General features: G+C 43.0%; 1 protein-coding gene across 10 annotated transcripts in view; it reads right to left on the bottom strand.

The window, feature by feature from the left end:
- The window catches only part of ctnnd2b (catenin (cadherin-associated protein), delta 2b), a 775,275-nt gene that overhangs the window by 184,942 nt on the left and 562,724 nt on the right, over window positions 1-27,609 (bottom strand). For 7 of the 10 annotated variants that reach the window (XM_078415264.1, XM_078415320.1, XM_078415282.1 and 4 more), the window contains one exon: window positions 6,188-6,307. The exons of 2 other annotated variants lie outside the window; for them this stretch is intronic. In XM_078415264.1, coding sequence (XP_078271390.1) covers window positions 6,188-6,307 — 120 coding nt within the window. The remainder of the gene's footprint in view (window positions 1-6,187; window positions 6,308-27,609) is intronic. One more of the 10 variants, XM_078415272.1, reaches the window with a different exon arrangement.

Raw genomic sequence — 27,609 nt, 5'->3', positions numbered from 1 at the left:
ACTTCGGGCAAGTGTGTTTAAAAATTATCATTTAAATAAAAAATTGATAACCAAGAATGAAATTGATAACCAGGAATAAAGTTACTTTGTGGTGATCTTTGGATCACCTTCTTTCAAACACATCCTTTTTAACAAATTGATTTCTGCCGGGCAATTGAGAAAGCAATTATAAAATTAGCATCCTTGGTAACCTACAAAATATTCTTGGACTGAGAGTCTTATGGGAAAATAAACAATTATTTGACATCACATAAATTCTTGGTGAAGCTAATTGGCCACAGACTATTAAGCATCTGACAATTATCTACAATAACTCATTTTAGTTGTCCAAATAATCTTCAAGAATACATAATGATGAACTTGAGCGATTAGTATAATCTTGTACCGCATGTTATAGTTACATTGTGCAAGCTTTATTTTATGATGTGATTTGTTGATGGTACAATGCATTTTAATTTGGATCAGGAAAACATCTGTTAACATTTCTCCTGCACACTTCACTGTGAAATGTAAAGGGTTTTCAATTATTTCTCCATGGAATCACTGGTGAAATAGAGTTGCCTGTAATATATTATTTCATTTTCTGGTTGTTTGCATGCATCTGATTAACTCCTTCCATTTTGGTTTGACAATCAGAGAGGGCCGAATCAAATGTGTAACAATGGAAGCTGTTGTAATATTTCCTGTAATCAAGATCCAAGGGATCTAACTTTAAAAGTGAGCTGTTCGTTCATCCGGAGAATCCACCTGCCTCCATTAATCACCCCTTTACAACATTCCCCAAAAGTAACTCCACAAAGGTAAAATTTGCAATTAAGTCTAGAAAATGCAGGAAAGACTCAACAAGTCAAACACGAACTGTGAAAAGAGTTAATGTTTCAGGTGAAGACAGACACAAAATGCTGGAGTAACTCAGTGGGACAGGCAGCATCTCTGGATAGAAGAAATGGGTGACGTTTCGGGTCGAGACCCTTCTTCAGACTCTCGACCCGAAACCTTTACCCATTCCTTCTATCCAGAGATGCTGCCTGTCCAGCATTTTACTCCAGCATTTTGTGTCTATATTTGGTGTAAACCAGCACCTGCAGTTCCTTCCTACACATAATGTTTCAGGTGAGTGGCTTTTTAACAGAAAAGCCTTAATAGTCTAATGGTTCTAATGAAAGACCCTTGATCTGAAATAATAACTCTATTTCTCTCTTCACAGATGTTGCCTGACCTGCTAGGTATATGTGGCATCTTCTGCCTTTATCTCAGATTACAATCATTTGCAGTTTTGTGCTTTTTAATTTAAGGTATCACGTGCAATACTTTACGGAAATTACACAACAGAAGGCAAGTTATGACAGCACATTTTCATTCATGACAAAAATTAAATTAATCTTTCTGTTGACTCTATCACAGTGAAATGTGTGTGTGTGCATAAGTGTTTGCAACCACTGCAAAATCGCGATGAAATAGATTACTGTGGATATTGGTAGCACATTTACTCTTGAACTATCCTATTGTGGGTTCAAATTCTATTCCAGCAAACTAAATCTAGGCTGATATTCAAGAGCAAAACAAAGGGAGTGTGAAATCGAGAAGGCTTATTAGTTCTTTCAAGTGTACGTGAAAGAGCCCTTGGAAAAGAAAGAAGATTTATTCCCAATCTCTGAAGTAATGGACACCTCAACCAACATCACAAAAACTGAATATCAGTCACGACTAACTTGTTGAAACAAGGATGGTGCTTTACACAAAAGGACACAGAGTGCTGGAGTAACACAGTGGCTCAGATAGCATCTCTGGAGACCATGGATAGGTGAGTTTTCAGGTTGGGAGAAGACTCACAACCTGAAACGTCATCTATCCACGTTCTTCAGAGATGCTGCCTGAGCCGCTGTTACTCCAGCACTATGTGTACTCTTATTACTCCCTTGTTGTTTGTCGGACCTTGCTGTGCGCAATTTGGCTGCTAGGCTTCCCACGTTAGAATTGACCACATTAAAAAATAATAATTGGATATAAATTACTTTGGAATAGACTAAAGTTGTGAAATGCAAGTCTCCCTTTAGATTTTAGATTTAGAGATACAGCGCGGAAACAGGCACTTCGGCCCACCGAGTCCACACCGCTCAGCGATCCCCGCACATTAACACTATCCTACACACACTAGGGACAATTTTTTTTTTTTACATTTGCCCAGCCAATTAACCTACGTCTTTGGAGTGTTGGAGGAAACCGAAGATCTCGGAGAAAACCCACGCATGTCACGGGGAGAACGTACAAACTTCGTACAGACGGCGCCCGTAGTCAGGATCGAACCTGAGTCTCCGGCGCTGCATTCGCTGTAAGGCAGCAACTCTACCGCTGCGCCACCGTGCCGCCCGTTTCTCAGAATCAAGTGAGTCTGATCGGCCTCATCTTTTCTCCTAATAGAGCTGCCAGCCATCCAACACTATCCAGGATTCTCCAGGGGTGGGAAATCCTGCAGGACAATGGTGCAGGCAACCCAGGGAAAAAATAAAAGCAACGTTTACTCCCACGTTTTTATTTTCTAGTTGTGAAAATATTGGTGCTGGGGGACAAGTTAGCTAACAGCCAAGAACAATAATAAGATGGTACAGAATCTATTCACGTTGCAATGGGCATTTGGCAGTAGGGCCAATGATATTATTATGTGGTAGGATTAGTTTAGGGAATGATATCCTGGAAAATGCATAGCTGGAGTTGGCAACCCCATACCTTAGCCCTGCCATCAATTTCAGTGTCCATAAGTGATAGGAGCAGAATTAGGCCATTTGGCCTATCAAGGTATTTATTCACAAAATGCTGGAGTAACTCAGCAGGTCAGGCAGCATCTCGGGAGAGAAGGAATGGGTGACGTTTTGGGTCGAGACCCTTCTTCAGACTATCAAGTCTACTCCGCCATTCAATCATGGCTGATCTATCTCACCCTCTCAACCCCATTCTCCTGCCTTCTACCCATAACCCCTGACACCCGTACTAATCAAGAATCTATTTATCTCTGCCTTAAAAATATCAATTGACTTGGCCTCCACAGCCTTCTGTGGCAATGCCTCAGCTGACAAAGCCACCATTTATTGTCTTTCCTTAAGTTTCCTCAAGAAGGTTGTGGTCAGGTAAATTCTAGCTTGAACAGCTGCTGTTGGAAGGTGAATGGACTCCAACAATGTTATTAGATCGCTTCCTTGATTTGGATAGACACAAAAATGCTGGAGTCACTCAGCGGGACAGGCAGCATATCTGGATAGAAGGAATGGGTGATGTTTCGGGTTGAGACCTTTCTTTTGTTCTTGATTTGGACGCAGGTGCACACAATAGGAGCAGTAACATATGCCCAAATCAGAAGAGTGTGTGATGTGCAGGCAGTCATATGCCTGTTGAGATTGTCTCTTTTGGATGATAGACGTTGCAGGTATTGTACTTGGTCTGAAGCTTGAATGGATTAGTATGATACATCCTTACTCAGTGCATTCTGTGGCCATGGTGCACTGGCAATGGGGAATACGGTTGCTTAAGGTGGGTTTCAACAGACCACACGCATTACTCTAGATGTACAAAGACAGCATATTAATACATAAATCCAGAGCACTAAGCAATCACAAAAGTAGCAATCCTCTCACCCCTTCCAAATACATTTTCAGACCTCAACTATGTTGCAATACGAAAATGCCCAGCATAAGATACAGATAGGGTTATGCAGCAGCTCGGTGGAGCTTGTAATCTACTGCATGTTTCCCTGTCAGTATCTGAGAATAGCACCAGCAATCAGCAGGGAATGCATGGCAAAGCTCAAGATAGGTATAGCACACAAAACATATTGTTCATCATTTCTTTTGGTGAAAGCTTCCAAAAGACCAAAATGCCTTGCTCTCTCCCCACAAATCTGCCTCAAATATTTTATCTATTTTGTCCCTTATAGGTACGTCTGTCCTAGTCCCTCAGCACATTTAATTCTTCAAAACCTTCATCTTCATGAGACTGCTCCTAAATCGCTCCTCGTTCTCATTGACAGTCTGAAGTGGATCAATCTCATCACTGATGTTCCAGACCAGAGAACAAGGCTTCATTGAGTCTGTCATATGTTCATAAGTCATAAGAGCAGAATTAGGCCATTCAGCCCATCAAATCTACTCTGCCATTCAATCACGGCTGATCTATCTTTCCTTCTCAACCACATTCTCCTGCCTTCTCTCCGTAGCCTTTGACCCCTTTATTAATCAACAACCTGAAAATCCCCGCCTTAAAAAAAAACCAATGGCTTGGCCTCGACAGCCGAATTGAACAGATTCACCTCCCTCTGTCAAATCTGAATAGAGTTTGGAAAACTCGCATGTCCTTAGCCATGAGAGTCAAGTTCATCCATACCACCTGGTTGAGTGAACCAGCTGTCCCTTGAAGAAGTGGATCCGATTTAAAGCAATGAGTGGGGATTTTAAAGGTTGCCAGATTAATTAAACTTTCGAAGCTCGCTCATCTTCCAGCCGAGCACAGGTAATGAACTGCCCAGAGGGTTATGTATTTTACAATATAACAGAGTTGTGTATTGGTGTCGACCAAATGCTGTCATTCTCGATCCACAGGTTCTACCTGAGAGGTTGAAGACAAACAATCCCAAATGTGGGCAATAGAAGCCACAAATGACAGAAGATGTTTAATGCCGATCAACCAGCAGAGACACTGATTGTGACAATGCCGGTGATATTACTTCTTCCTCCTCACACAAACCTAAGATGAGAGAGGAGAGATGTAAGAGAGACTTCACGGGCATCATTTCCACTCAGAGGTTAGTCAGGATCTGGAATAAGCTATTTTGCTATGAAGCCACAGAAGCGGATGCAATTGTGACTTTCAAAAGACCTTTGGACAAATATATGGAAAGGGAGGGTTTAGAGGGATTATGCAGGAAAATGGGACAAGTGCAGAATGACAACTTGGACGACATGGACAAGTTGGGCCAAAGGGCCTGTTTCCATGCAGAAAGAAGGAACTGCACATGCTGGTTTATAAAAAATGACACAAAATGCCGGAGTAACTCAGTTGGTCAGGCAGCATCTCTGGAAAACATGGACAGGTGATGTTTTGAGTCATGAGCCTTCTTCAGACTGATTCTGGGAGGAGGAGGGGGGAGGAAAACTGGCAGTGAGGAAGAGCTGGACAAAGAGTGGCAGGTAGTAGGTGAACACAGGCACGGGAAGTTTTTGATAGCCAGATGTTTGGACAAATACCAGGGATAAAGAAAAAGAAGGCGTGAGGCGAAAGGATTGAACAGTTTCGAATAGTGAAGCCAGGAAAAAGGAATGTAAGTGGAGGGGGAGGGGGAGGGGGAGGGGAGGGAACCAGAGGGGTGTTGTTGGAGGTTTCCTAAAATTGGAGAATTCAATGTTGGAGAATTGTTGTTGGAGAATGTTGTTGGGGAATTCAAGGAGCCTATTTTCATGCTCTTTGTCAGTATCTGAGAGTAGCACCCGTAAATAGCAGGGACTATTAACACACAACGATATTGTTCAGCCCCTTCAATGACTAAGATCATAAGTAGATCATAAGTGATAGGAGTAGAATTTGGCCATTCGGCCAATCGTCTACTCCACCATTCAATCAAGGCTGATCTATCTTTCCCTCCTAACCCCATTCTCCTGCCTTCTCCCCCATAACTAATACTGACTCCACTTGTGAGACTATCACTTGGATTATTTTTAATGTTGGTAACAGTGTTAGGTCTCCCCCTGTGATACTTTCACTTGCTCCTATCACTTCTGCCACTGTTTCAAGGTCACCATCTTAAAGAACACATAATGGTGTTTTTGTGTTAGTTGATTAGAGCAGCACACAGCCCTCTCCTGTCTGGACCCACTGGAGGTGGCTGTGTCTGGAAGGTGATGTTAAATAATGTCACATATACCGTGACTGCAACCCAAAGTGGGGTCATCAAGCGCCATTTACAATGCAGCCAAGTTGATTAAAAATGCTTTTAACATTAGAAGTTGTGAGCATGCCGACACTTTCAATTATAAGTTGCAGCTGTAATGTAGTGCTACACACATGCATAGTCAACACTCAAAGCATTGCAAGGAAATGTGAGGGTGTGACTCAGGCTAGCGGGAGGTTTGCAATAGGCTACCTGGCAATACGCTGTAGTATACAAATAGGGCCATTAACCAGGTAAATTGGGAAGGCTTACCTTGGCAGCTTCATTAAGGTGTGCCATCTTCTCCCACATCTCTTCCCTGGTGTTTCAGGTACTGCACGCTGGGTTGGGCCTGACCGCCACTTCCTGCAGGGTATGCTGCTTTGTTGAACTCTGGAGTAGCAAACAGAGCAACCCTCCTCACACCCAAGTCATACAGCACCACCTTCACTTCATCACTTATCAAGCAGGGCATCTTTGAGCACTGCCCATCCCCACTGGCCCATGCTGTTTCCTGCCTTTGCATCTATCACACCAGGTTAAAAGCTGCTCCAAAAATGACGTCAGAGAGTCTAAGATAGGCTTCAAATCAATTACAAACTTTTTGAAGGCTGCTGCAATGTCTGTCCCCTCTGTTGCCATTTTAAACTGCTGTGCTTACTTATGTGCTGGGTACCCTGCGGAAAACTGGATCAGAGTACAGATACATAATTCCGTCCCCACTTTAAAGTGGCATGCTGTTCTCATTTTACATTTCTATTGGTAATTTCTATATCCACAATTTTTAACTGAAATTACCAAAGTATACTTGCCAATTCTGCTAATTATTTGGTACACCAGTCCACGGTGGCAAAGATGGAGGAGGTGAGACAAGGGGAATGTAAATTGTGGCATGACTTTATGCAAGGGTTTTCCTGATGAATGTGGATATAGGAATTTATAATGAAAGCACTGACACAGAAATGGCTGCAGGCCTGCGATTTACACCACGTTCTAGATGCACGCAGCTTGCTTTCCCGGAGATTCTCCAGTGGTCCTGAAGTTACACAATTCACCAGGGCTCCATTAAACTCTGTGTTGCCATTGAGCACAAAAGTTCTGCTCTGTGAAGTTTTCCTGCAGTCAGTTTTGCAAGAACATTCCGAAAGACTTTTGTTAAAAACACTGCATAAACTGCCTCATACCATTTACAAAGCTGCTGCACCTGTCACTTTGTATTTTTCATATCACATAAATAATCGATCACATACTCCTATCCTTACCACCACCCACCCACTCTCGCCTTTTATTTTTCTAGCTAGATCAATGCACAGGCAGCATCCAACGGGTGAAGAGGTTATCAACTCTCTGATGATTTAACCAAGGTCAGATCTATTTTGTTATATATTTTTGGGCATTATAAGGGATGTAATGCCGAGGCTCTATAAGGCGCAGGTCAGGCCGCATTTGGAATATTGTGAGCAATTTTGGGCCCCATATTTTTTTAGATTTAGATTCTACAGTGCGGAAACAGGCCCTTCCAGCCCACCAAGTCCGCGCCGCCCAGTGATCCCCGCACATTAACACTATCCTACTCACACCAGGGACAATTTTTACATTTTACCCAGTCAATTAACCTACATACCTTTACGTCTTTGGAGTGTGGGAGGAAACCGAAGATCTCGGAGAAAACCCACGCAGGTCACGGGGAGAACGTACAAACTCCATACAGACGGCGCCCATAGTAAGGATCGAACCTGAGTCTCCGGCGCTGCATTCGCTGTAAGGCAGCAACCTACCGCTGCGCCACCGTGCCGCTTGAGGATGTGAGGAAGGATGTGCTGGGTCTGGAGAGGGTCCAGAGGAGGTTTACGAGAATGAACCTTTGGAATGAGTAGGTTAACCTATGATGAGTGTTTGTCGGCACTGGGCATGTACTCGCTGGACTTTAGAGGGGGGACCTCATTGAAACGTACAGAATACTGAAAGGCTTGGATAGAGTGGACGTGGAGAGGAAGTTTCCACTAGTGGGAGAGTCTGGGACTAGAGGTCGTAGCCTCAGCATCAAAGGACGTTCTTTTAGGAAGGAGATGAAGAGGAATTTCTTTAGTCAGAGGGTGGTGAATCTGTGGAATTCTTTGCCACAGAAGACTGTCGAGACCAAGTCAGTGGATATATTTAAGGCAAAGATAGAAAGATTCTTGATTAGAACAGGTGTCAGAGGTTATGGGGAGAAGGCAGGAAAATGGGGTTAGGAGGGAGCGATAGATCAGCCATGATTGAATGGTGGATTAGACGTGATGTGCCAAATGGCCTAGTTCTGCTCTTATCACTTATGATCTTTTTCTCTGCACTTAAGAACTGAACCATTAAGGGGAGGGTCAATGATTTTGGATGCTAAGATAGGGTGAGAAAAATGGTTTTGACTGTAAAGTCTCCCAGGCATCACTAAAGAGGTGACACAACATGATGGCACAAAATGCCATCTCTACTGAGGTAGTGCATGAAAGCCAGACAGCAGGGGGAAAGGAAACACAGTAAAAATCGACGACCCGCAATGTTCAAAGAACTTCAGATCCTTAAAAGCAGCCTCCCCATTAATCAAATCCCATTCATTCGCAAATTATGCATTTGTATTAGATTTTTTTTTTTAAACAGAAAGTTGTATAAATGATGGCTGCAGGATGGTTGCAACTGTTACAAAGCGAAATGTTCCAAAGATTTGCAGGAATAAAAAGGCAAAACTTTCATTCTGAAAAATAAAACTGACATGCAAGCAAACAGGTAGACACAAAATGCAGGAGTAACTCAGCGGGTCAGGCAGCATCTCGGGAGAGAAGGAATGGGTGACGTTTCGGGTTGAGACCCTTCTTCAGTCTGAAGATGGGTCTCGACCCGAAACGTCACCCATTCCTTCTCTCCCGAGATACTGCCTGACCCGCTGAGTTACTCCAGCATTTTATGTCTCCCTTCGATTTAAACCAGCATCTGCAGTTTGTTTCCTACGCATCTTGCAAGCAAACAGTGTCTTTCGTGATTGTCAGTGCTGCAGTGGAGAAAATTCAGCAGCCAATTAGCCACACAGGAAAAGATGTTACAAATAACATCCACTGCTGTTAATAAAGTTGGGATAATTTAATGATCAATACAACTAATTCTCTCAGATCTGTCATGGCTGGATGCGAGAGCAAACAGAAAACTAAATTTAAAAAATATCATCCAAAATATAAAACTTCTACCAGCTCCTCAGTTCTGGACATGACACTCAGTTGCAGTACAGATAAGGAAGGATATTAAATATGATCCCTCGTATAAAAGGTGAGATGCATCAAGTGTTGTGTGACAAAATGAACAATGTCTCAGGTAGGTAAAACAAAATAATCAAGGTTGTGCTGGAGAAATGTTTGAAATGTTTGCATGACATTGCATTTGGACTTAGCACCTGGTCATCAGCTGCTTCACATTTCCAGTAAGTTTTATCATATCCAATTCATGCTGACTTCAGGAAAGATGGACAGAAAAGTTATGAGAAAAATATTTTACACCCCAAATTTCAGATGGTAAAATCAGAGGCTCAGGTATTAGCAATGTTTGGAGGATACTTCAGCAGGAAAGAGTAAGGGGACCTTAAAATTGCATGAAGATTTACACAAAAAGCTGGAGTAACTCAGCGGGACAGGCAGCATCTCTGGAGAGAAGGAATGGGTGACGTTTCGGGTCGAGTCTCTTCTTCAGACTGGTTGCGGATAAGAGAAACGAGAAATATAGGCGATGATGTGGTGAGATAAAGAACAATGAATGGAAGATATGCAAAAAAGTGACGATGATAAAGGAAGCAGGCCATTGTAAGCTGTTTGTAGGGTGAAAATGAGAAGCTAGTGCGACTTGGGTGGGGGAAGGATAGAGAGAGAAGAAATGCCGGGGCTACCTGAAGTGAGAGAAATCAATATTCATACCACTGGGCTGTAAGCTGCTCAAGCAAAATACGAGATGCTGTTCCTCCAATCTGCCTTTAGCCTCACTCCGACAATGGAGGAGACCGAGAACAGAAAGGTCAGTGTAGGAATGTGAAGAAGAATTAAAGTGTCCAGCAACCGGGAGATCAGGTTGGTCCACGCGGGCTGAACAAAGGTGTTCCGTGAAACGATCGCCCAGTCTGCATTTGGTCTTGCCATGTATAAGAGTCTACATCTTGAACAATGGATACACTGGAACAATCACTGGAAAGGCTACCTGGAGCTCTGGAGTCCTTACTTAAATCTCCTAACTTTCTCTTCTGTTTAATAGACCCTCCTTGAACACTCATCAAAAGGTCTCTTCCTTTGGCTCAGTGGATTATCTGATTTTACCAGTGAAGAGGCTTTTGGTCAGATTGAGCAAGTTGGGCCGAAGGGCCTGCTTCCATGCTGTATGACTAAAATCTAACATGTCTTGAATGGGTTAGAAACATAGAAACATAGAAAATAGGTGCAGGAGTAGGCCATTCGGCCCTTCGAGCCTGCACCGCCATTCAATATGATCATGGCTGATCATCCAGCTCAGTAGCCTGTACCTGCCTTCTCTCCATACCCCCTGATCCCTTTAGCAAAAAGGGCCACATCTAACTCCCTCTTAAATATAGCCAATGAACTGGCCTCAACTACCTTCTGTGGCAGAGAATTCCACAGACTCACCACTCTCTGTGTGAAGAAATGTTTTCTCATCTCGGTCCTAAAAGACTTCCCCCTTATCCTTAAGCTGTGACCCCTGGTTCTGGACTCCCCCAACATCGGGAACAATCTTCCCGCATCTAGCCTCTCCAACCCCTTAAGAATTTTATATGTTTTGTTTGTCTCTATGTTGTCTGAAACAGGTTTGAACCCACAAAAGCAGCAATCAACCTCGGTCTTATGTAATTGAACATATCTGCAATGAGAGGCAACCTTACTGGACACCTCAGGTAATCCCTTGGTGAAGAACTGAACAAACTCATCAAACCAGAACTCAGCTGAGCATTACTATTCTTTCTAGAGTGCTTGGTCTGGTTAACCAAGCTACAACCTAGAGGAATCAATCACACAACTCTGAACTCAACAATTACCCGTTTATTGCTAATACTAAAAGAGCTGCATTTACAGAAGGAAATGTCGTGGCCTAAACATGTTATTCAGATTATTAGTTACTGGCTGCATGGAACAGATTTCATTTGAGGGGGGAAAAAAAGAAATAGCTTTAATTTGTTAGCTTAAATAGGTTACATTAATATTGACTACTTGTGAAGGCAATTATAAAACAACTTTAATTTCACTCTGCCAGAGCACTATATTTAGCTAAATGGAAGAAATAGTGTTTGATCAACATCTTTCATTGTAACCATGGCAGCGGCAATATAATTTAAATCTTTCCCGGTGAGGAATCCATTTATTTCCTCCATTTATCTACCCTGGAAGCAATCTTACAGTAAGATAATGAGACAGAGTTGTCCATAGAATCTCTCATTCTATGTTCTTAGTGAGAATATAAAGGAACAGGGGCTCGGGAATAGTTTACACAATGGGTTTTGGAGGTTGATTAGCTGCAGTAAATTGCCCAAATGTGCAGTGACTGGTTTTGAAAGTGGGATACAGAACTAGTGTGAATGGGGTATGGGGAGAAAGCAGGAACGGGGTACTGATTGAGAATGATCAGCCATGATCACATTGAATGGCGGTGCTGGCTCGAAGGGCCGAATGGCCTACTCCTGCACCTATTGTCTATTGTCTATTGAACAGGTGATGAATGGTTGGCATGGATTTGGTGGGCCGAAGGGCTTGTTTCCATGATGTACTTCTTAGTAAGTACTAATTAATACACTGTGATTACTTTATTGTGCAGGAAGGAACTGCAGATGCTGGTTTCCTGTTCTTCCTGTGACCGTGTTGGTTTCCTCGCGGTACTTTGGGGTTCTCTCATTTCCCAAAGGTGTTATGTTACTGTCCTGAGTGGGAAGGTGAGTGGTAGAATCGGGGGGGGGGGGGGGTTGGGGGGGTTGATGAGTGTGTGGGGAGAATAAAACATAATGGAATTATGAAATGCACTGCTTCTATCTATGATTCCAACAATGGCGCAGCGGTAGAGTTGCTGCCTTACAGCGAATGCAGCGCCGGAGACTCAGGTTCGATCCTGACTACGGGCGCCGTCTGTACGGTGTTTGTACGTTCTCCCCGTGATCTGTGTGGGTTTTCTCCGAGATCTTCGGTTTCCTCCCACACTCCAAAGACGTAAAGGTATGTAGGTTAATTGACTGGGTAAAATGGAAAAATTGTCCCTAGCGTGTGTAGGATAGTGTTAATGTGCGGGGATCGCTGGGTGGCGCGGACTCGGTGGGCCGAAGGGACTGTTTCAGCGCTGTATCTCTAAATCTAAATCTAAATCTAAACGTGAAGACATAAATGGAACTTCTTTATTTTGCAACTATAGATAACATCAGGCAATCATTGGCTGATAGGTTATGGGTGAAATCTTGGCAAAGCATATTAATAGTGTGCAAAAAAACAAAAACAAACTGCTGGAAGAACTCTGTGCTTCAAACAACATCTGTGGAGGCTGTAGAACGGTTGACATTTTGAGTCGAGACCCTGTATCGGGACTGAATGCAGGATCTCAACCCAAAATGGTAATCACCCTTCTGTGTTCACAAATGCAGCTTGGCCTGCTGCGTTTTTCCAACTTTTTCTGTCTGCCTGAAGTGCATAGGGATAGTATAATATATTAAAGACATTATACAAGCAAGAATTATTTTAAATAATGCATTTCATGCAGCAGAATCATAATAATCTCAAGAGATTTATGTCCTGATTTGGCTTGGAACGTCTCTTCAGACTGAAGAAGGGTCCGAACCAAAATATCATCTGTCCATTCTCTCCACAGATGCTGCACAAATCCATCTGCCATTTCTCCACTCATTTCTGTGGTTGATCTATATCCCGCCATATACTTTTAATGGCCTTCCTCACTGTCTGCAACGGCAGCAATCTTGGTGTCATTTGTAAACTTACTAATCAACCCATCCTCATTTATGCCCAAGTCATTTATATATATGTCTCATAGTTAATGGTACTTTTGAAGCATCATCACTAAAACCTCACACACTAATAAAAACTGGCTGTAATTTCACTGCTGCGTTTTAATGGGCTGCTACATTTCAAGAGAGACTAAAACTGCTTTGGAACATCCTGACATTTGGAAATATTCTCTGTGAACTCCTTATTTTCTTTTAGATCACCTCGATCACCTCTGACTGAGCCAATATCAAAGTGACTACAGCTTGAAAATGGATGTGAGTGCTACACTGGACTAGAGTTCAGATGCAAACCCATCAACAAGTTTGGTATTACATATACCATATGCCTGAATCCAGCCTCATTTTCTCAATAGAACTCCAGTGTCATTTTTTAGTTCAACCATTCTCATCATTGCTCCAAAATTTAGATGCATCCATTTCTTTGGCAGATACAATTATTTTGTTTTTTTTTCAGAGCAGATATATCAGAAAGACTGTAGTGTAGGAAATGGAGATTTAAAAAAAAACTAGCTGGTGGAAATCTGAAACGAAAATAGAAAATAATAATAATAATAATAATGCATTACATTTATATAGCGCTTTTCAAACACTCAAAGACGCTTTACAGGGATTTCTAGAACATAGAGAAGTGAATAAATAGATAAATAAGTAAACGAACAGAGAAAGGAGACAGAAGATGAGGTGACCTTCAGTGGTTGAAGGCAGTGCTGAAGAGGTGAGACTTCAATGAGGTTTTGAATGTGGTGAGTGAGGAGGAGTCTCTGACGGTTTGGGGTAGTGAGTTCCATAGGGTGGGAGCAGCGATGGAGAAAGCCCTGTCCCCCCAGGATCTGAGTTTGGTCCGGATGGGGGGGGGGGACAGGAGATTGGCAGCAGCAGAGCGGAGGGTGCAGGTGGGAGTGTGCCTGTGGAGGAGGTCAGTCAGGTAGGATGGGGCCAGGTTATGGAAGGCTTTGTAGGTCATGAGGAGGATTTTGTATTGGATTCTCTGGGGGATGGGGAGCCAGTGGAGTTTGTAAAGGACGGGGGTGATATGGTCACGGATCGGGGAGTGGGTGAGTAGACGGGCAGCGGAGTTTTGAATGTATTGAAGTTTACTGATGATTTTTGAGGGTGAGCCATAGAGGAGGCTGTTGCAGTAGTCCAGACGGGAGGTGATGAAGGCGTGGATGAGGGTTTCTGCAGCTGTGAAGGAGAGGGATGGACGGAGATGGGCAATGTTTTTGAGGTGGAAGAAGGCTGTCTTTGTGATGTGTTTGATGTGTTTGTCGAAGGAGAGGGTTTGATCAAAGATGATTCCAAGATTCCGGATGTGGAGGGGAGGTGGATACTGGGAGACCATTAATATTGAGGATGAAGTTTTGGGTGGATTTGGTGAGCGTTTTTGGACCAATGATGATGATTTCAGATTTGTTGCAGTTGAGTTTGAGGAAATTTGATTGAAGCCAAGATTTTATTTCAGAATGCTGGAACAACTCAGCAAGTCAGACAGCGACCGCAGAACGAGAAATAGTCAGTGCTTTGCTTAGTCAGTAACTGGGAGGAAAGAAATGTAATTTAGTTTTCAGTAGATGTGAGAGGGATATGTAGAATAAAGGGAATGGACACGAGTTTAGTTTAGTTTAGAGATACTGCACGGAAACAGGCTCTTCAGCCCAGTGAGTCCACCCCGACCAGCGATCCCCACATATTAACACTACCCTACACACACAAGGGACAATTTACACTTACATCAAGCCAATTAACCTGCAAACCTGTACGTCTTTAGAGTGTGGGAGGAAAGCGATCTCAGAGAAAATCCACGCGGCCAAGGGGAGAACATAGAATGGGATTGAGAGGGAAAGATAGATCAGCCATGATTGACTTGCGGAATAGACTTGATGGGCTGAATGGCCTAATTCTGCTCCTGGAATTGCAGCAGATGATAAGTAATATCGGAAGTGGGGTGGTCCATGCGCAAGGATGCAAGGTTCTTAATGCCATCTCAAATGTTGGTCATTAATTTGAGCATTCTGGGCCAGAGGTTCGCAAAAGTTGGAGGAGATGTTACAATTTCTCACAGAGGATTTTCCTTTCTCCACCTGGCAACCTGCCACGTTACTTTCTGTCTGTTGACGGTCTGTTTTGGAGAGTTGGTGTTGGGCGTGCAAATGATGTGAGCTGCTCATAGAGTTTTGGTGGTGGGGACATTGGCGTGGGTACAGACACTGACTTGATTTACTTCGTCTGCTGGTGAACTTGGAGGATTTTGCAAAGCCTTGGTGGTTTCTCTCCAATGCTTTGAGGTACATGCTGTAAGCAATTTGTGTTTCAGAAGCACATAGGAAGGTCATTGTAGAATGTTTGAAGTCTTGTTCTTCAAACACCCTTTTCCTCAACTGACCAAAGGGTGTGCAGGTGCACTGTACAACAAGGGCAGTTGATAGAAGATCTCAGTCTTCGCGGCAACTAAGTGCAAGTACCTTCCTCTTGGTACCCTTCACTGAATGAGCTGGCGAGGTGTTTGAACTGGTGTAGCTCAACTGATGAGGTTGGCATGACCTAAAAAGACCAATGGTGGTTAGAAAGAGGGTAGCTCACTGATGAGCATGGCGGTCCACTCATTCTTCAACACTGTCATAGTCATCTACGACCCAGACAACGACGTTCTCCACCCCACTGAGAATCAAGAGTGGAGATGGAATAATCAAGGACAGATAGGCAGTCAACCCCCACTGGTAGCAACACGGGAAGAACTCCTCAATCATGACCCTGCCCATGACCCCTATACCACAGAAAACTGCCCTGTCCATTTTTGCCACCAACCCTAACCAACAAAACATCGAAAATTACCTCATTCCACAGGTGCTAAAGGGTCCAATACACCAAATATTCTGTAAAATCTGAGAGTCCATTGGTAAACACTTCTGAACTTCAACACAGATATTAAGTGAAATCCATTAAAAACATTCTGCTTTTGTAAATCTTCAATTTAATCGTTTTTCGTGATTTAATCTGATTCCTCCTTAGTGGATTCAGAGCCTGAATACACAAGGAAAAATCAAACCAAAGGCAATTTCACCCTCTGAGGTTTCATGCCCCACTCGAAGTAAAACCATTTAAGAATTGATAGGACTGTTATGCGCTCACTTCTTATCAGACGGCTACCACTTATTTCACGGGTTTAGAGGTTAGGTGGTGCTAAGAATACGAAAGATTCTGGGCAAATCCGGGTACCGAGCTCAATCAGTCAGGTGGTCACTTTGTATATTTTCACTCGGTTTAGAGATGATCCATCAGAAACTCATCTTGGATATTGTTACGGAGAGGGAGGACAGTACGCACAATATGCTTTTTTTTTTAAGGCTACTGTATTTCATATGTAGGGGAACTAAAAACTGTGTACAATACTCCCAGATGTGGTCTCACTAATGCCGAGAGCATTTGTCATAAGACTTTACCGCTTTCATATTCCAACCCCTGAGGATACAGATTAATAATATTTCATTGCCATTCCAAGTGTAGTATTAAACTATTAACCAGGTTATTGACACAATCGTACTGCTGCAAAGTACGTGCTGCTGCATAGTTGGAGGGTTGACTCCAATGATCCGAATAAATTATGTTTAAATTATACAAACATTCTGCGCTAATTAATTGCACGCGACATGGCGTTAATTTGCTCCCAGCGTTCCTATCTACGTGGAAACATGCATTAATACCAAGTACTGCCCACGCCATCCCCTGCACATGTCATGAAAAGATGAGCTGAATGTTGCTGATTCTGCTCCTGTAACTGCAGTTTACACTGTAGAGACAGGTTTCTCTATTTTACCATACACCGTCAGTAAAAGCAGTCAGAATATTGTCTGACACTTTGAGCGCACCGTGAAAATACAAGCCTTCCCCAGAAATAACTACTGATCTATTATAAAAGCTGATAAATCACACAACTCCCTTTGTAAATAATGACACAAAGAGAGTTTTTGCCAAAAGATAAATACAATGTTTGATCGTCAAGTGCATTGAGCGAAATTACAAAGATGAGACGAACAATGAACAAATATTGGCCTGATAATCTAAATGTGCTCTGATTTTCTTCCCCTCACAGTAATTATCCTTTATTTGCCCTCAGTGTAATTTAGTGATTACACACTTCCAATTCAAGGCAGAAACTCATTAAATATCTTGAGTATGGTATGCTTGCTCATAATATTTTTATTAATGAAAAATAAAATAAGATTTCCACTATATTTAAATTGCATTTTCACTTTGCTTAACAGACCAAGAGACAAGGTGAACCCAGATTAATCCCAGGTTGTACTAAACTGGCTGATCTCATCTGAAGTTGAAATTTCCTTTCATATCCTTGGGTAGGACAGGGGAATAGAAGCAAATAAACCTGTACTCAAGTAAATGTGTATGTGTACGCACAGAGGTGGATGTTAAATGGTTTAGCAGCGTTATACCAGCCAGAGTTTTGGACTATTGGTATAGAGGCATGCACTTGAATCATAGTGTCAAGTTAGGAAAAGGGGACGTACAACCAGATCTGGGTGTCCTAGTGCATCAGTCACTGAAAGGAAGCATGCAGGTACAGCAGGCAGTGAAGAAAGCCAATGGAATGTTGGCCTTCATAACAGGAGGAGATGAGTATGGGAGCAAAGAGGTCCTTCTGCAGTTGTATAGGGCCCTAGTGAGACCGCACCTGGAGTACTGTGTGCAGTTTTGGTCTCCAAATTTGAGGAAGGATATTCTTGCTATTGAGGGCGTGCAGCGTAGGTTTACTAGGTTAATTCCCGGAATGGCGGGACTGTCATATGTTGAAAGACTGGAGCGACTAGGTTTGTATACACTGGAATTTAGAAGGATGAGAGGGGATCGTATCGAAACATATAAGATTATTAAGGGGTTGGACACGTTAGAGGCAGGAAACATGTTCCCAATGTTGGGGGAGTCCAGAACCAGGGGCCACAGTTTAAGAATAAGGGGTAGGCCATTTAGAACGGAGATGAAGAAAAACTTTTTCAGTCAGAGAGTTGTAAATCTGTGGAATTCTCTGCCTCAGAAGGCAGTGGAGGCCAATTCTCTGAATGCATTCAAGAGAGAGCTAGATAGAGCTCTTAAGGATAGCGGAGTCTAGCGGAGTATGGGGAGAAGGCAGGAACGGGGTACTGATTGAGAATGATCAGCCATGATCACATTGAATGGTGGTGCTGGCTCGAAGGGCCGAATGGCCTACTCCTGCACCTATTGTCTATTGTCTATAGTCATAGAGTGATACAGCGTGGAAACAGGCCCTTCAGCCCAACTTTCACACATCAGCCAACATGTTCCAGCTACACCAGTCCCACCTGTCCCCATTTAGCCCATATCCCTCCAAACCTGTCCTATCCATGTACCTGTCTAACTGTTTCTTAAACGTTGGGAAATGAGGGATGGACAATAATTTGACAGCAACACATACATCCTGCAAATGAATAAAGAGTAACATTTTAAATTTGGGTGAGAATGGCAGATTGCAAAGCTTTTGCTAAATGTTCTTACTCACTGTCAGTAAGCACAACTGACAACTGAGTCATCCACTTTAGTAGAAATTATAGAGAAGTAGGACGTTTTTCAAATGGTGACAGGAGAAGATGATTCTGTGACTGGGTTGTCAGGAACTAAGGGATGGATCATTCGGGACTAAGAGAGGAAAACACTATTTCACTTGGTGTTCACAACAATATTAGCAAGATCCTAAATGTACACTACTTATCCAGAAGTAATCACCAGAGAGAAGGGCTGGTGAGTGGAGAATTAAGAGGGGGGTAGGCTGATATTCCAGAGTATCAGGAAAGCAGAAGTGGTATGAATATTGGAGCACTTTAGCAGGGATAAATGTCCAGGGTCACAGGGATATATCTCAGGTCTCCTGAGGAGATTTTTGCATTTTCGTTAGTTACAGGTGTGGTACCAGAAGACAAGAGGATAGTTAGCATTGTTGCTTTGTTCAAAAGGGCAGTCGAGATAAGCCTAGAATTTCATGCCAGTGAGTCAGACTTCAATGCTAGGGGAGTTGTTGGAAAAGATTCGGAGGGACAGGATTTATGTTCACTGGAAAAGATCGGGAGTGATTAGAAGAGGCCAACATGGTTTTATGGAGGGGAGATCATCTCTCACAAATCTGACAGGAGGCTTTTGAGGAGGTTTTTCTTGGAGAGAACGATGCTGAGGTCTGACCTGATACTGGCATATAAAATGATGAGGGGGGATTGATTGGATAGAAAGTTTAAATATTTTTCCCATGGTGGGACAAAAGGGAATAGGCTTAAGGTCAGAGGTGAGAGGGGATCTAAAGAGAAATATTTTCAACAGAGGGTTGCATGAGTCTAGTATGAAGTGGTGGAAAAGGCAGATAATCTCACAATATTTAAGGTGCTTGAATTGCAAAGGCTGGGAGATTGGGCTAACCAAATTGGTAAGATCGCTGAAAAAAATCACTGGAATTTAGGATGAAAGGGGTTCTTATAGAAACATATAAAATTCTTAAGGAATTGGACAGGCTAGATTTTAGGAAAAATGTTACCAATGTTGGGGGAGTCCAGTACCAGGGGTCACAGTTAAAGAATAAGGGGTAGGCCATTTAGGACTGAGATGAGGAAAAACATTTTCACCCAGAGAGTTGTGAATCTGTGGAATTCTCTGCTGCAGAAGGCAGTGGAGGCCAATTCACTGGATGTATTCAAGAGAGAGTTAGATTTAGCTCTTAGGGCTAACGGAATCAAGGGATATGGGGAAAAAGCAGGAACAGGATGCTGATTCTGGATGATCAGCCATGGCTGGCTCAAAGGGCATACTCCTGCACCTACAGTACTTTCTATGTTTCTCGATTAATGGATAATCTAATAGGATGAATGTAGATGGGTACAATGGGCAGCAGGTCAAAGGGTCTGTTTCGATGCTGTTCAACTTTATTACCATTGGTTTGAATGTGAGCAAATAACTCGCCCAGAGAATAGCTCAAAAATCAATGCTTCTTCCTTTTGTAAACTCCATCTCACAATTTTCAGAGGCAGAACCTAATTATGGACAAATTTTAATATCAGCAGGGTTATTCTATTTTCCAATGTAGCCCTGCAGTAATAGTAATTAAATTTCAACATCTCTACAGCAGAAGGTTGAGAAGGTTATCAAAGTTACCTTCAATGAAAATTATAACAATGGCCATTTTTCCTCCGCAATTATCTCACAAACATATTAGAAAAGGTTTCAAAAGCAGAAAATAGTACTAAAAAAATTGCATGGCAATTAAATTCTTAAGCTTTTGACTAGCTGAACACAGGTCAGACTTGGATCTAAAAGCACTTAATATGATAATCACTTCCAAAGCCTTGGTTATAAAAATTGTCAGATCCACTTTGCTCATTCCATTCACCGCCATCATCGATAAATATTGATTTTTTTTTCTCTCTTTCTCAATTACATGAGTTAATGTCACTGGAGATCTCAAAATAACAAACTCTTAATTTAAACCATTTCCCATGGCCCAGGATGAATTAGAAAAGCTTTGGTTAATCGAGGGTTTTTACTGTGTCAATGTTATGTTAAAGCAAACAGGGATTTCACAGAAAATTGATCATGCCAAGTCATTTTAGGTTTTTGCAAAATATGAAGAAAGGAACCACGATCAAAACTGATTTTTTTAGCTTAGAGATGCAGCATGGAAATACTGTTGGCACTTTGGCCCACTGAGACCATGCCAACCATTGATCACCTGTTCCCACTAGTTCTATGTTGTACAAGGCCCTAGTGAAACCACACCTGGAGTACTGTGGGCAGTTTTGGTCTCCAAATTTGAGGAAGGACATTCTTGCTATTGAGGGAGTGCAGCATAGTTTCACGAGGTTAATTTACGGGATGGCGGGACTGTCATATGTTGAAAGAATGGAGCGACTGGGCTTATAAAATGGAATTGTGAAGGATGAGAGGGGATCTTAATGAAACATATAAGATTATTAAGGGATAGGACATGCTAGGGGCAGGAAACATGTTCCCTATGTTGGGGGGGTGTCCAGAACCAGGGGCCACAGTTTAAGAATAAGGGGTAGGCCATTTAGAATGGAGATGAGGAAAAACGTTTTCACTCAGAGAGTTGTAAATCTGTGTAATTCTCTGCATCAGAAGGCAGTGGAGGCCAATTCTCTGGATGCTTTCAAGAGAGTTATTTAGAGCTCTTAATGACAGTGGAGCCAGGGTGTGTGGGGAGAGGGCAGGAACGGGGTACTGATTGTGAATGATCAGCCATGATTACATTGATTGGCGGTGCTGCCTCGAAGGGTCAAATGGCCTACTCCTGCACCTATTGTCTATTGTCTATGTTATCCCATTTTCTCATCCATTCCCTACGCACTAGGGACAATTTACAGAAGCGAATAAACCGACAAAACTGCACGTCTTTGGGATGTGGGAGGAAATTAAAGAGAGAGCTAGGTAGAGCTCTTAAGGATAGCGGAGTCAGGGGTTATGGGGAGAAGGCAGGAACGGGGTACTGATTGAGAATGATCAGCCATGATCACATTGAATGGCTCGAACGGCCGAATGGCCTACTCCTGCACCTATTGTCTATTGAAACCGGAGAACCTGAAGGAAACCCATGCGGTCGCAGGGAAAACGTGCAAACTCCGCACGGTTCACATCACCCAAGGTCAGGACTTGGTGCTTTTAACCGCGAGGTTGCTTGTTAATGAAAAATGCATAATGTGTGGAATGGTGCCCTGCCGAGGAGAAAGTTTGGCCCTTGATATCTTGGGGGAAGAAACCCGACTTTCCTTAGGTCATCCCTGGCAGTGGTAATACTCACATAGTTTCTCCCACAAGTCAGAATGGGCCTCATAACAGCCACATGAACAGATGAAATAGGGATGTAGCCCATTCAGTTTTCTCTGATTTATATCGCAAAGTGCTTTATAGTTAGTTTTAATAGTTGATAGTTTTGATAGTTTCATTTATTGCCTTATTAAGGTACATTGAAACATTTTTTTGCTGTGTGGTATCCAGTCGGCAAAAAGACTATACCTGATTACCATTAAAGTGTCCACAATGTACAGATACAGGACATGGGGAATGACATTCCGTGCAAGATAACGTCCAGTAAAGTCAGATAAAAGATAAACCAAGCGTGAGGTATGTGGTTGGTCAGGACTGCTCTCGACTTGGTGATAGGATGGTTCAGTTGCCTGATAACAGCTGGGAAGAAACTGTCCCTAAATCTGGAGGTATGCATTTTCACACTTCTGTACTTCTTGCCTGATGGGAGAGGGGAGAAGGGAGAGTGACCGGGGTGAGACTAGTCTTTGATTATGCTGGTGGCCTTGCCGAGGCAGCGTGATGTGCAGATGGAGTTAATGAAAGGGAGGTTGGTTTGCCTGATGGCCTGGGCTGCGGCCAAAGACCCTGAGTTAATGTTCCACTCACAGGGTTGCACCAGAGACAGGGCTTCACTCCATCAGTGGTGTTTGGGAAGGCCAGATTAGTTAATGCGTTCAGACACGAGTAGGATTGAACGTACCGCAAACTCAAAAGGAAAGGCATTCGACAAAAGAACCATGGTCATGAGTGGAAAATAGAAAAAAAAATAAAAATACTGCATTGGCTTGTGTTTTATTTTAACATTTAAGTTTGATTGGATTGTACGCAATGCCAACGTTCAAACACTCCACTTTCCATGGCAAGGGAGCACTTTTCAAGAGTTTTTCAGCAGAAAGTTAATTTAATTACAAATTGGTACAACTCAGCAACTATTCACAGTCACATTACTGCAGCTCCTTTAATGTAAAAAGCAATTGCAAAGTCTTTCACAGAGGTAGACCTCACTATAAACACACACAACAATGCACTTTCTATCAGGCTTGCACTTGAAGTGAATAGCAACATCCTTTGGGTTTCTGAGCCAGATAATGATGAGTGAAGAATTCATCAAAGCAGACTCCCTTTCGTGCAAACAAATGTGATAGAAAGAACCCAATACCGTGACAAGTTCACAAGTTCTCAGAGTAGAATTAGGCCATTCGGCCCATCGGGTCTACTCCACCATTCAATCATGGCTGATTTCTGCCTCCTAATCCCATTTTCCTGCCTTCTCCCCATAACGGTTAAATGGGTTAATGCAGGATAAGTGTAAAAATGGTGCTTTGCCATAAATCTCATGGAAATTGAGTCAAAAAAATGTCCACAGTTTATTGTTAGACACAAAATGCTGGAGTAACTCAACAGGGCAGGCAGCATCTCTGGAGAGAACAAATGGGTGACGTTTCTGGTCGAGGCCCTTCTTCAGACTGAGAATCAGGGGAAAGGCACACTGAGTTACTCCAGCTTTTTGTGTATCTTCAGTTAAACCATAGGAGTAGAATTAGGCCATTCAGCTCACCGAGATTACTCCACCATTCGATTATGGCTGATCTATTTTTCCCTCCCAACCCCATTCTCCTGAAGGATTTAGAAGGAAGTAGGCCAAGTGTGGGCAAATAAGACCAGCTTAGACAGGACATCCTGGTCAACATGTTTCCAAGTTATGTGACTTTATGACTAATATTTGGGAACTTACAACGTGTCTCTTTTATACTTTCACTGCCCCTCATGACAGCTTGGAAGAATCCAATAGAAAATAAATATACTGCAGTTGGAGTTTATTCCTCACAAGAGATGGGATAGCTGTGATTGAATTGTATCTGTATGGAGGCAAGATGAAACAGATGGAGAAGACATAACCTATTCATTAGGCCAATCTTTTCTGTTTTATTTCAGTATTGCAGATATTGGTCCATGGACTAGCAATAACTAAAAATATTCGCCCCGCGAGTGGCGGGAATGTAAAAACGAACACCACAGGGAACAATTCAAGCAAATATTGTTGATGCATTTTTAGAGAAGTTAGATAAATAAGCAAGGCAGGAACAGAAGGACAAGCAGACTGGGTTAGATAAAGGAGGATTAAGTTTCTTCGTTGCATAAATATGGGGACAGACCCTTTGGACAAATGACCCATTTCTGTGCTGCATTTACTTTGGAAAACCCTTCTGGTGGGGCTTTCTTTCTCATGCAACTAAAACTTTTCACTGTACCTCGGTACACGTGACAATAAACTAAACTGAACTGAACTCTTTCAAGGCAACTTGCTTTTCTTCAACTCTCAGTAGGAAAAAAGGATGGCACAGTGATGATGTAGGATGCCTGGTTTCCTTCCATACCTCTAAGAAGTCTACTGGAAATCGCCCCTCATGTGGATGGCTGGTGCGAGAATTAATGTGTTAACAGGCACGTGTGCAAGGAATGGTTACAGGAACTCTGTGGTGGAATACGGGGTGACGTAATCGCTCTGAAGATCAGAAGAGTTTTCATGGGGCAAATTGAAGGTAGACACAAAATGCTGGAGTAACTCAGCAGGTCAGGCAGCATCTCAGGAGAGAAGGAATGGGTGACGTTTCGGGTCGAGATGCTTCTTCAGACTAATGTCAGGGGAGGGGGCGGGGCAAAGATAGGATGTAGTGGGAGACAGGAAGACAGTGGGAGAACTGGGAAGGGGGAGGGGAAAGAGAGGACCAGAGGAACTATCTGAAGTTGGAGAAGTCAATGTTCATATCGCTCGGGTGTAACTTTTCTGGATGGTAGCAATTTGCTTCCTGTGCCTGCCACTAAGATAATTAAGGCAGAGGCACAAGGGTAGTGGCAAAGAATCAAGTTGTGCAAGATACTAGATGAATTAATTCGAGGAAAGGTCATACAATTTGTTCAATTTCAAAGTAAAGAGCACTGACAGAAACTATATGTCAAAGGCATTTAATTGTCCGTTCAATAGTTAACTACTGAACAAATCTTTAGGAAGCCCATTCCATTGAACAGGCAGTGCCAGGGCAACAGATTAAGAAAAACATACCTTTCTCAATGACCTTTCTCTGCTTCAAGACCTCCCGAAGTGATTTATAGTCACTGAAGTGCTTTTGAAAAGTGGTCAACTTTAAAACAGTAGGAAGCACTGTAGCCAATTTGCACATGGCAAGTTACAATAAATTAACCTTTATTTCTTCAAAATGGTGCCTTGGGATCTTTAATGTACATCTGAGGGAGGGAATAAAGGCCTCCGCTTAACATCCAATTCAATGGGCAGCATTCTGGACAGAATAGCATTCCCTCAGTAACTGAGGCAGATAACATGTTCCCAATGTTGGGGGAGTCCAGAACAAGGGGCCACAGTTTAAGAATAAGGGGTAGGCCATTTAGAACGGAGATGAGGAAGAACTTTTTCAGTCAGAGGGTGGTGAAGGTGTGGAATTCTCTGCCTCAGAAGGCAGTGGAGGCCAGTTCGTTGGATGCTTTCAAGAGAGAGCTGGATAGAGCTCTTAAGGATAGCGGAGTTAGGGGGTATGGGGAGAAGGCAGGAACGGGGTACTGATTGAGAGTGATCAGCCATGATCGCATTGAATGGCGGTGCTGGCTCGAAGGGCTGAATGGCCTACTCCTGCACCTATTGTCTATTGTCTATTGTCTATTGAGCGCAAGGAATATTGAGCTCTAGTCTCAAGAGAGGGACTTGAACCTGCAACCTTCAGACTCAAGAGGATAAAGTGCTGCCAAGCCAGCTCTGCCTGCAATAGTAAAGGTACTCATGCTGTGGAACCAATTTCCATAAATTAGCTGAAGATAGACACAAAAAGCTGGAATAACTCAGTTGGTCAGGCATCATCTGTGGAGAAAAGGAATAGGTGACGCTTCGGGTCGAGACCCTCCTTCAGACTGAGAATCAGAGGAAAGGGAAATGAGAGATATAGACAGTGATGCAGAGAAATATAGAACAAATGAATGAGAGATATGCAAAAAGTAACAATGATCAAGGAAAGGGCGGCACGGTGGCGCAGCGGTAGAGTTGCTGCCTTACTGTGCTTGCAGCGCCGGAGACCCGGGTTCGATCCCGACTACGGTGCTGTCTGTACGACGTGTGTACATTCTCCCCGTGACCGCGTGGGTTTTCTCAGAAATCTTCGGTTTCCTCCCACACTCCAAAGACTTACAGGTTTGTAGGTTAATTGGCTGTGTAAATTGTTCCTGGTGTGTGTAAGCTTGTGTTAATGTGAGGGAATCGCTGGTTGGTGTGGACTCGGTGGGCCGAAGGGCCTGTTTCAGCGCCGCATCTCTAAAACTAAAAAAAAAGGTCGAGCCCACACTTGTCCATTGTTGGCTGTGTGTTAGATAATAACGAGTTATAGTGAAACTCAACAGGACGACATCGTGAGACTAGTACGACAACTAGGGTGAGGGAGGGATGGAGAGAGAGGGGACGCAAGGGTTATTTTAAGTTAGAGAAATCAATATTCATACCGCTGGCTTAAAAACTGCCCAAGCAAAATATGAGGTGCTGTTCCTCCAATTTGCATTTGACCACACCTTGACAGTGGGGGAGGCCCAGGACAGAATGGTCAGTATGAGAAGGGGAGTTAAACGAATCAGCCAGCGGATTCAACCTCCCGTAAACATGGGTGCAGCAGGCTCACAAGACTCCCGAGGGTTTTGCAACCTTTCAATAGACAATAGACAATAGGTGCAGGAGGAGGCCATTCAGCCCTTTGAGCCAGCACCGCCATTCAATGTGATCATGGCTGATCATTCTCAATCAGTACTCCGTTCCTGCCTTCTCCCCATACCCTCTGACCACTATACTTAAGAGCTCTATCTAGTTCTCTCTTGAATGCATTCAGAGAATTGGCCTCCACTGCCTTCTGAGGCAGTGAATTCCACAGATTTACTACTCTGACTGAAAAAGTTTTTCCTCATCTCCGTTCTAAATGGCCTACCCCTTATTCTTAAACTGTGGCCCCTGGTTCTGGACTCCCCCAACATTGGAAACATGTTTCCTGCCTCTAACGTGTCCAACCCCTTAATAATCTTATATGTTTCGATAAGTTCTCCTCTGATCCTTCTAAATTCCAGTGTATACAAGTCTAGCCACTCCAGTCTTTCAACATACGACTGTCCCGCCATTCCGGGAATTAACCTAGTAAACCTACGCTGCACGCCCTCAATAGCAAGAATATCCTTCCTCAAATTTGGAGACCAAAACCGCACACAGTACTCCAGGTGCGGTCTCACTAGGGCCCTGTACAACTGCAGAAGGAACTCGGGCCCTATACAACTGCAGCATTGACCCATACGGTGAAATGCGGCCTAATGACGAAGCAAACTGCAGCGTGCCACCGAACCCAACCTGCTGCATTTGAAAAAGAGAGCCTGGTCAATAACTGCATTGATTAACTAGCCCGAATACTGTAACCTTGAATTCTGACTCATCGAGTATCATCACCGGCAGAAGACTGTTCCATACATTCTCTTCACCATGACATCAAAAATATGGGGAAAAATCAATAGTAATTACATGCCACAGACACAGCTCTGAGATACGTTATCAGCCACTTCCATATGAGTTACAATTTCACCAGCAGCTTCAGATGACCCAGTGCCCAAGGTCTGAGATAGTTTGGTTGTTTCTTAACTCAGCTATTACTTTCCTTAAAAAAGTCAGCTATTGCTTTATTATCCCATTACATGGCTGTCCAGATTCATATTCTGCAGCAGTCTAATCCTTTATTAGAAGGGATTACATCAGTACCACACAAACAGGAGCCACCGTCACCTGCATGATAAGCTGGAATGAAAATCACGA

This window comes from Rhinoraja longicauda, chromosome 2 (assembly GCF_053455715.1).
Source record: "Rhinoraja longicauda isolate Sanriku21f chromosome 2, sRhiLon1.1, whole genome shotgun sequence".
Classification (NCBI taxonomy): Eukaryota; Metazoa; Chordata; class Chondrichthyes; order Rajiformes; family Arhynchobatidae; genus Rhinoraja; species Rhinoraja longicauda.
Note: the sequence above shows the minus strand (reverse complement) of the source record. Positions and strands in the feature narration are given on the sequence as shown.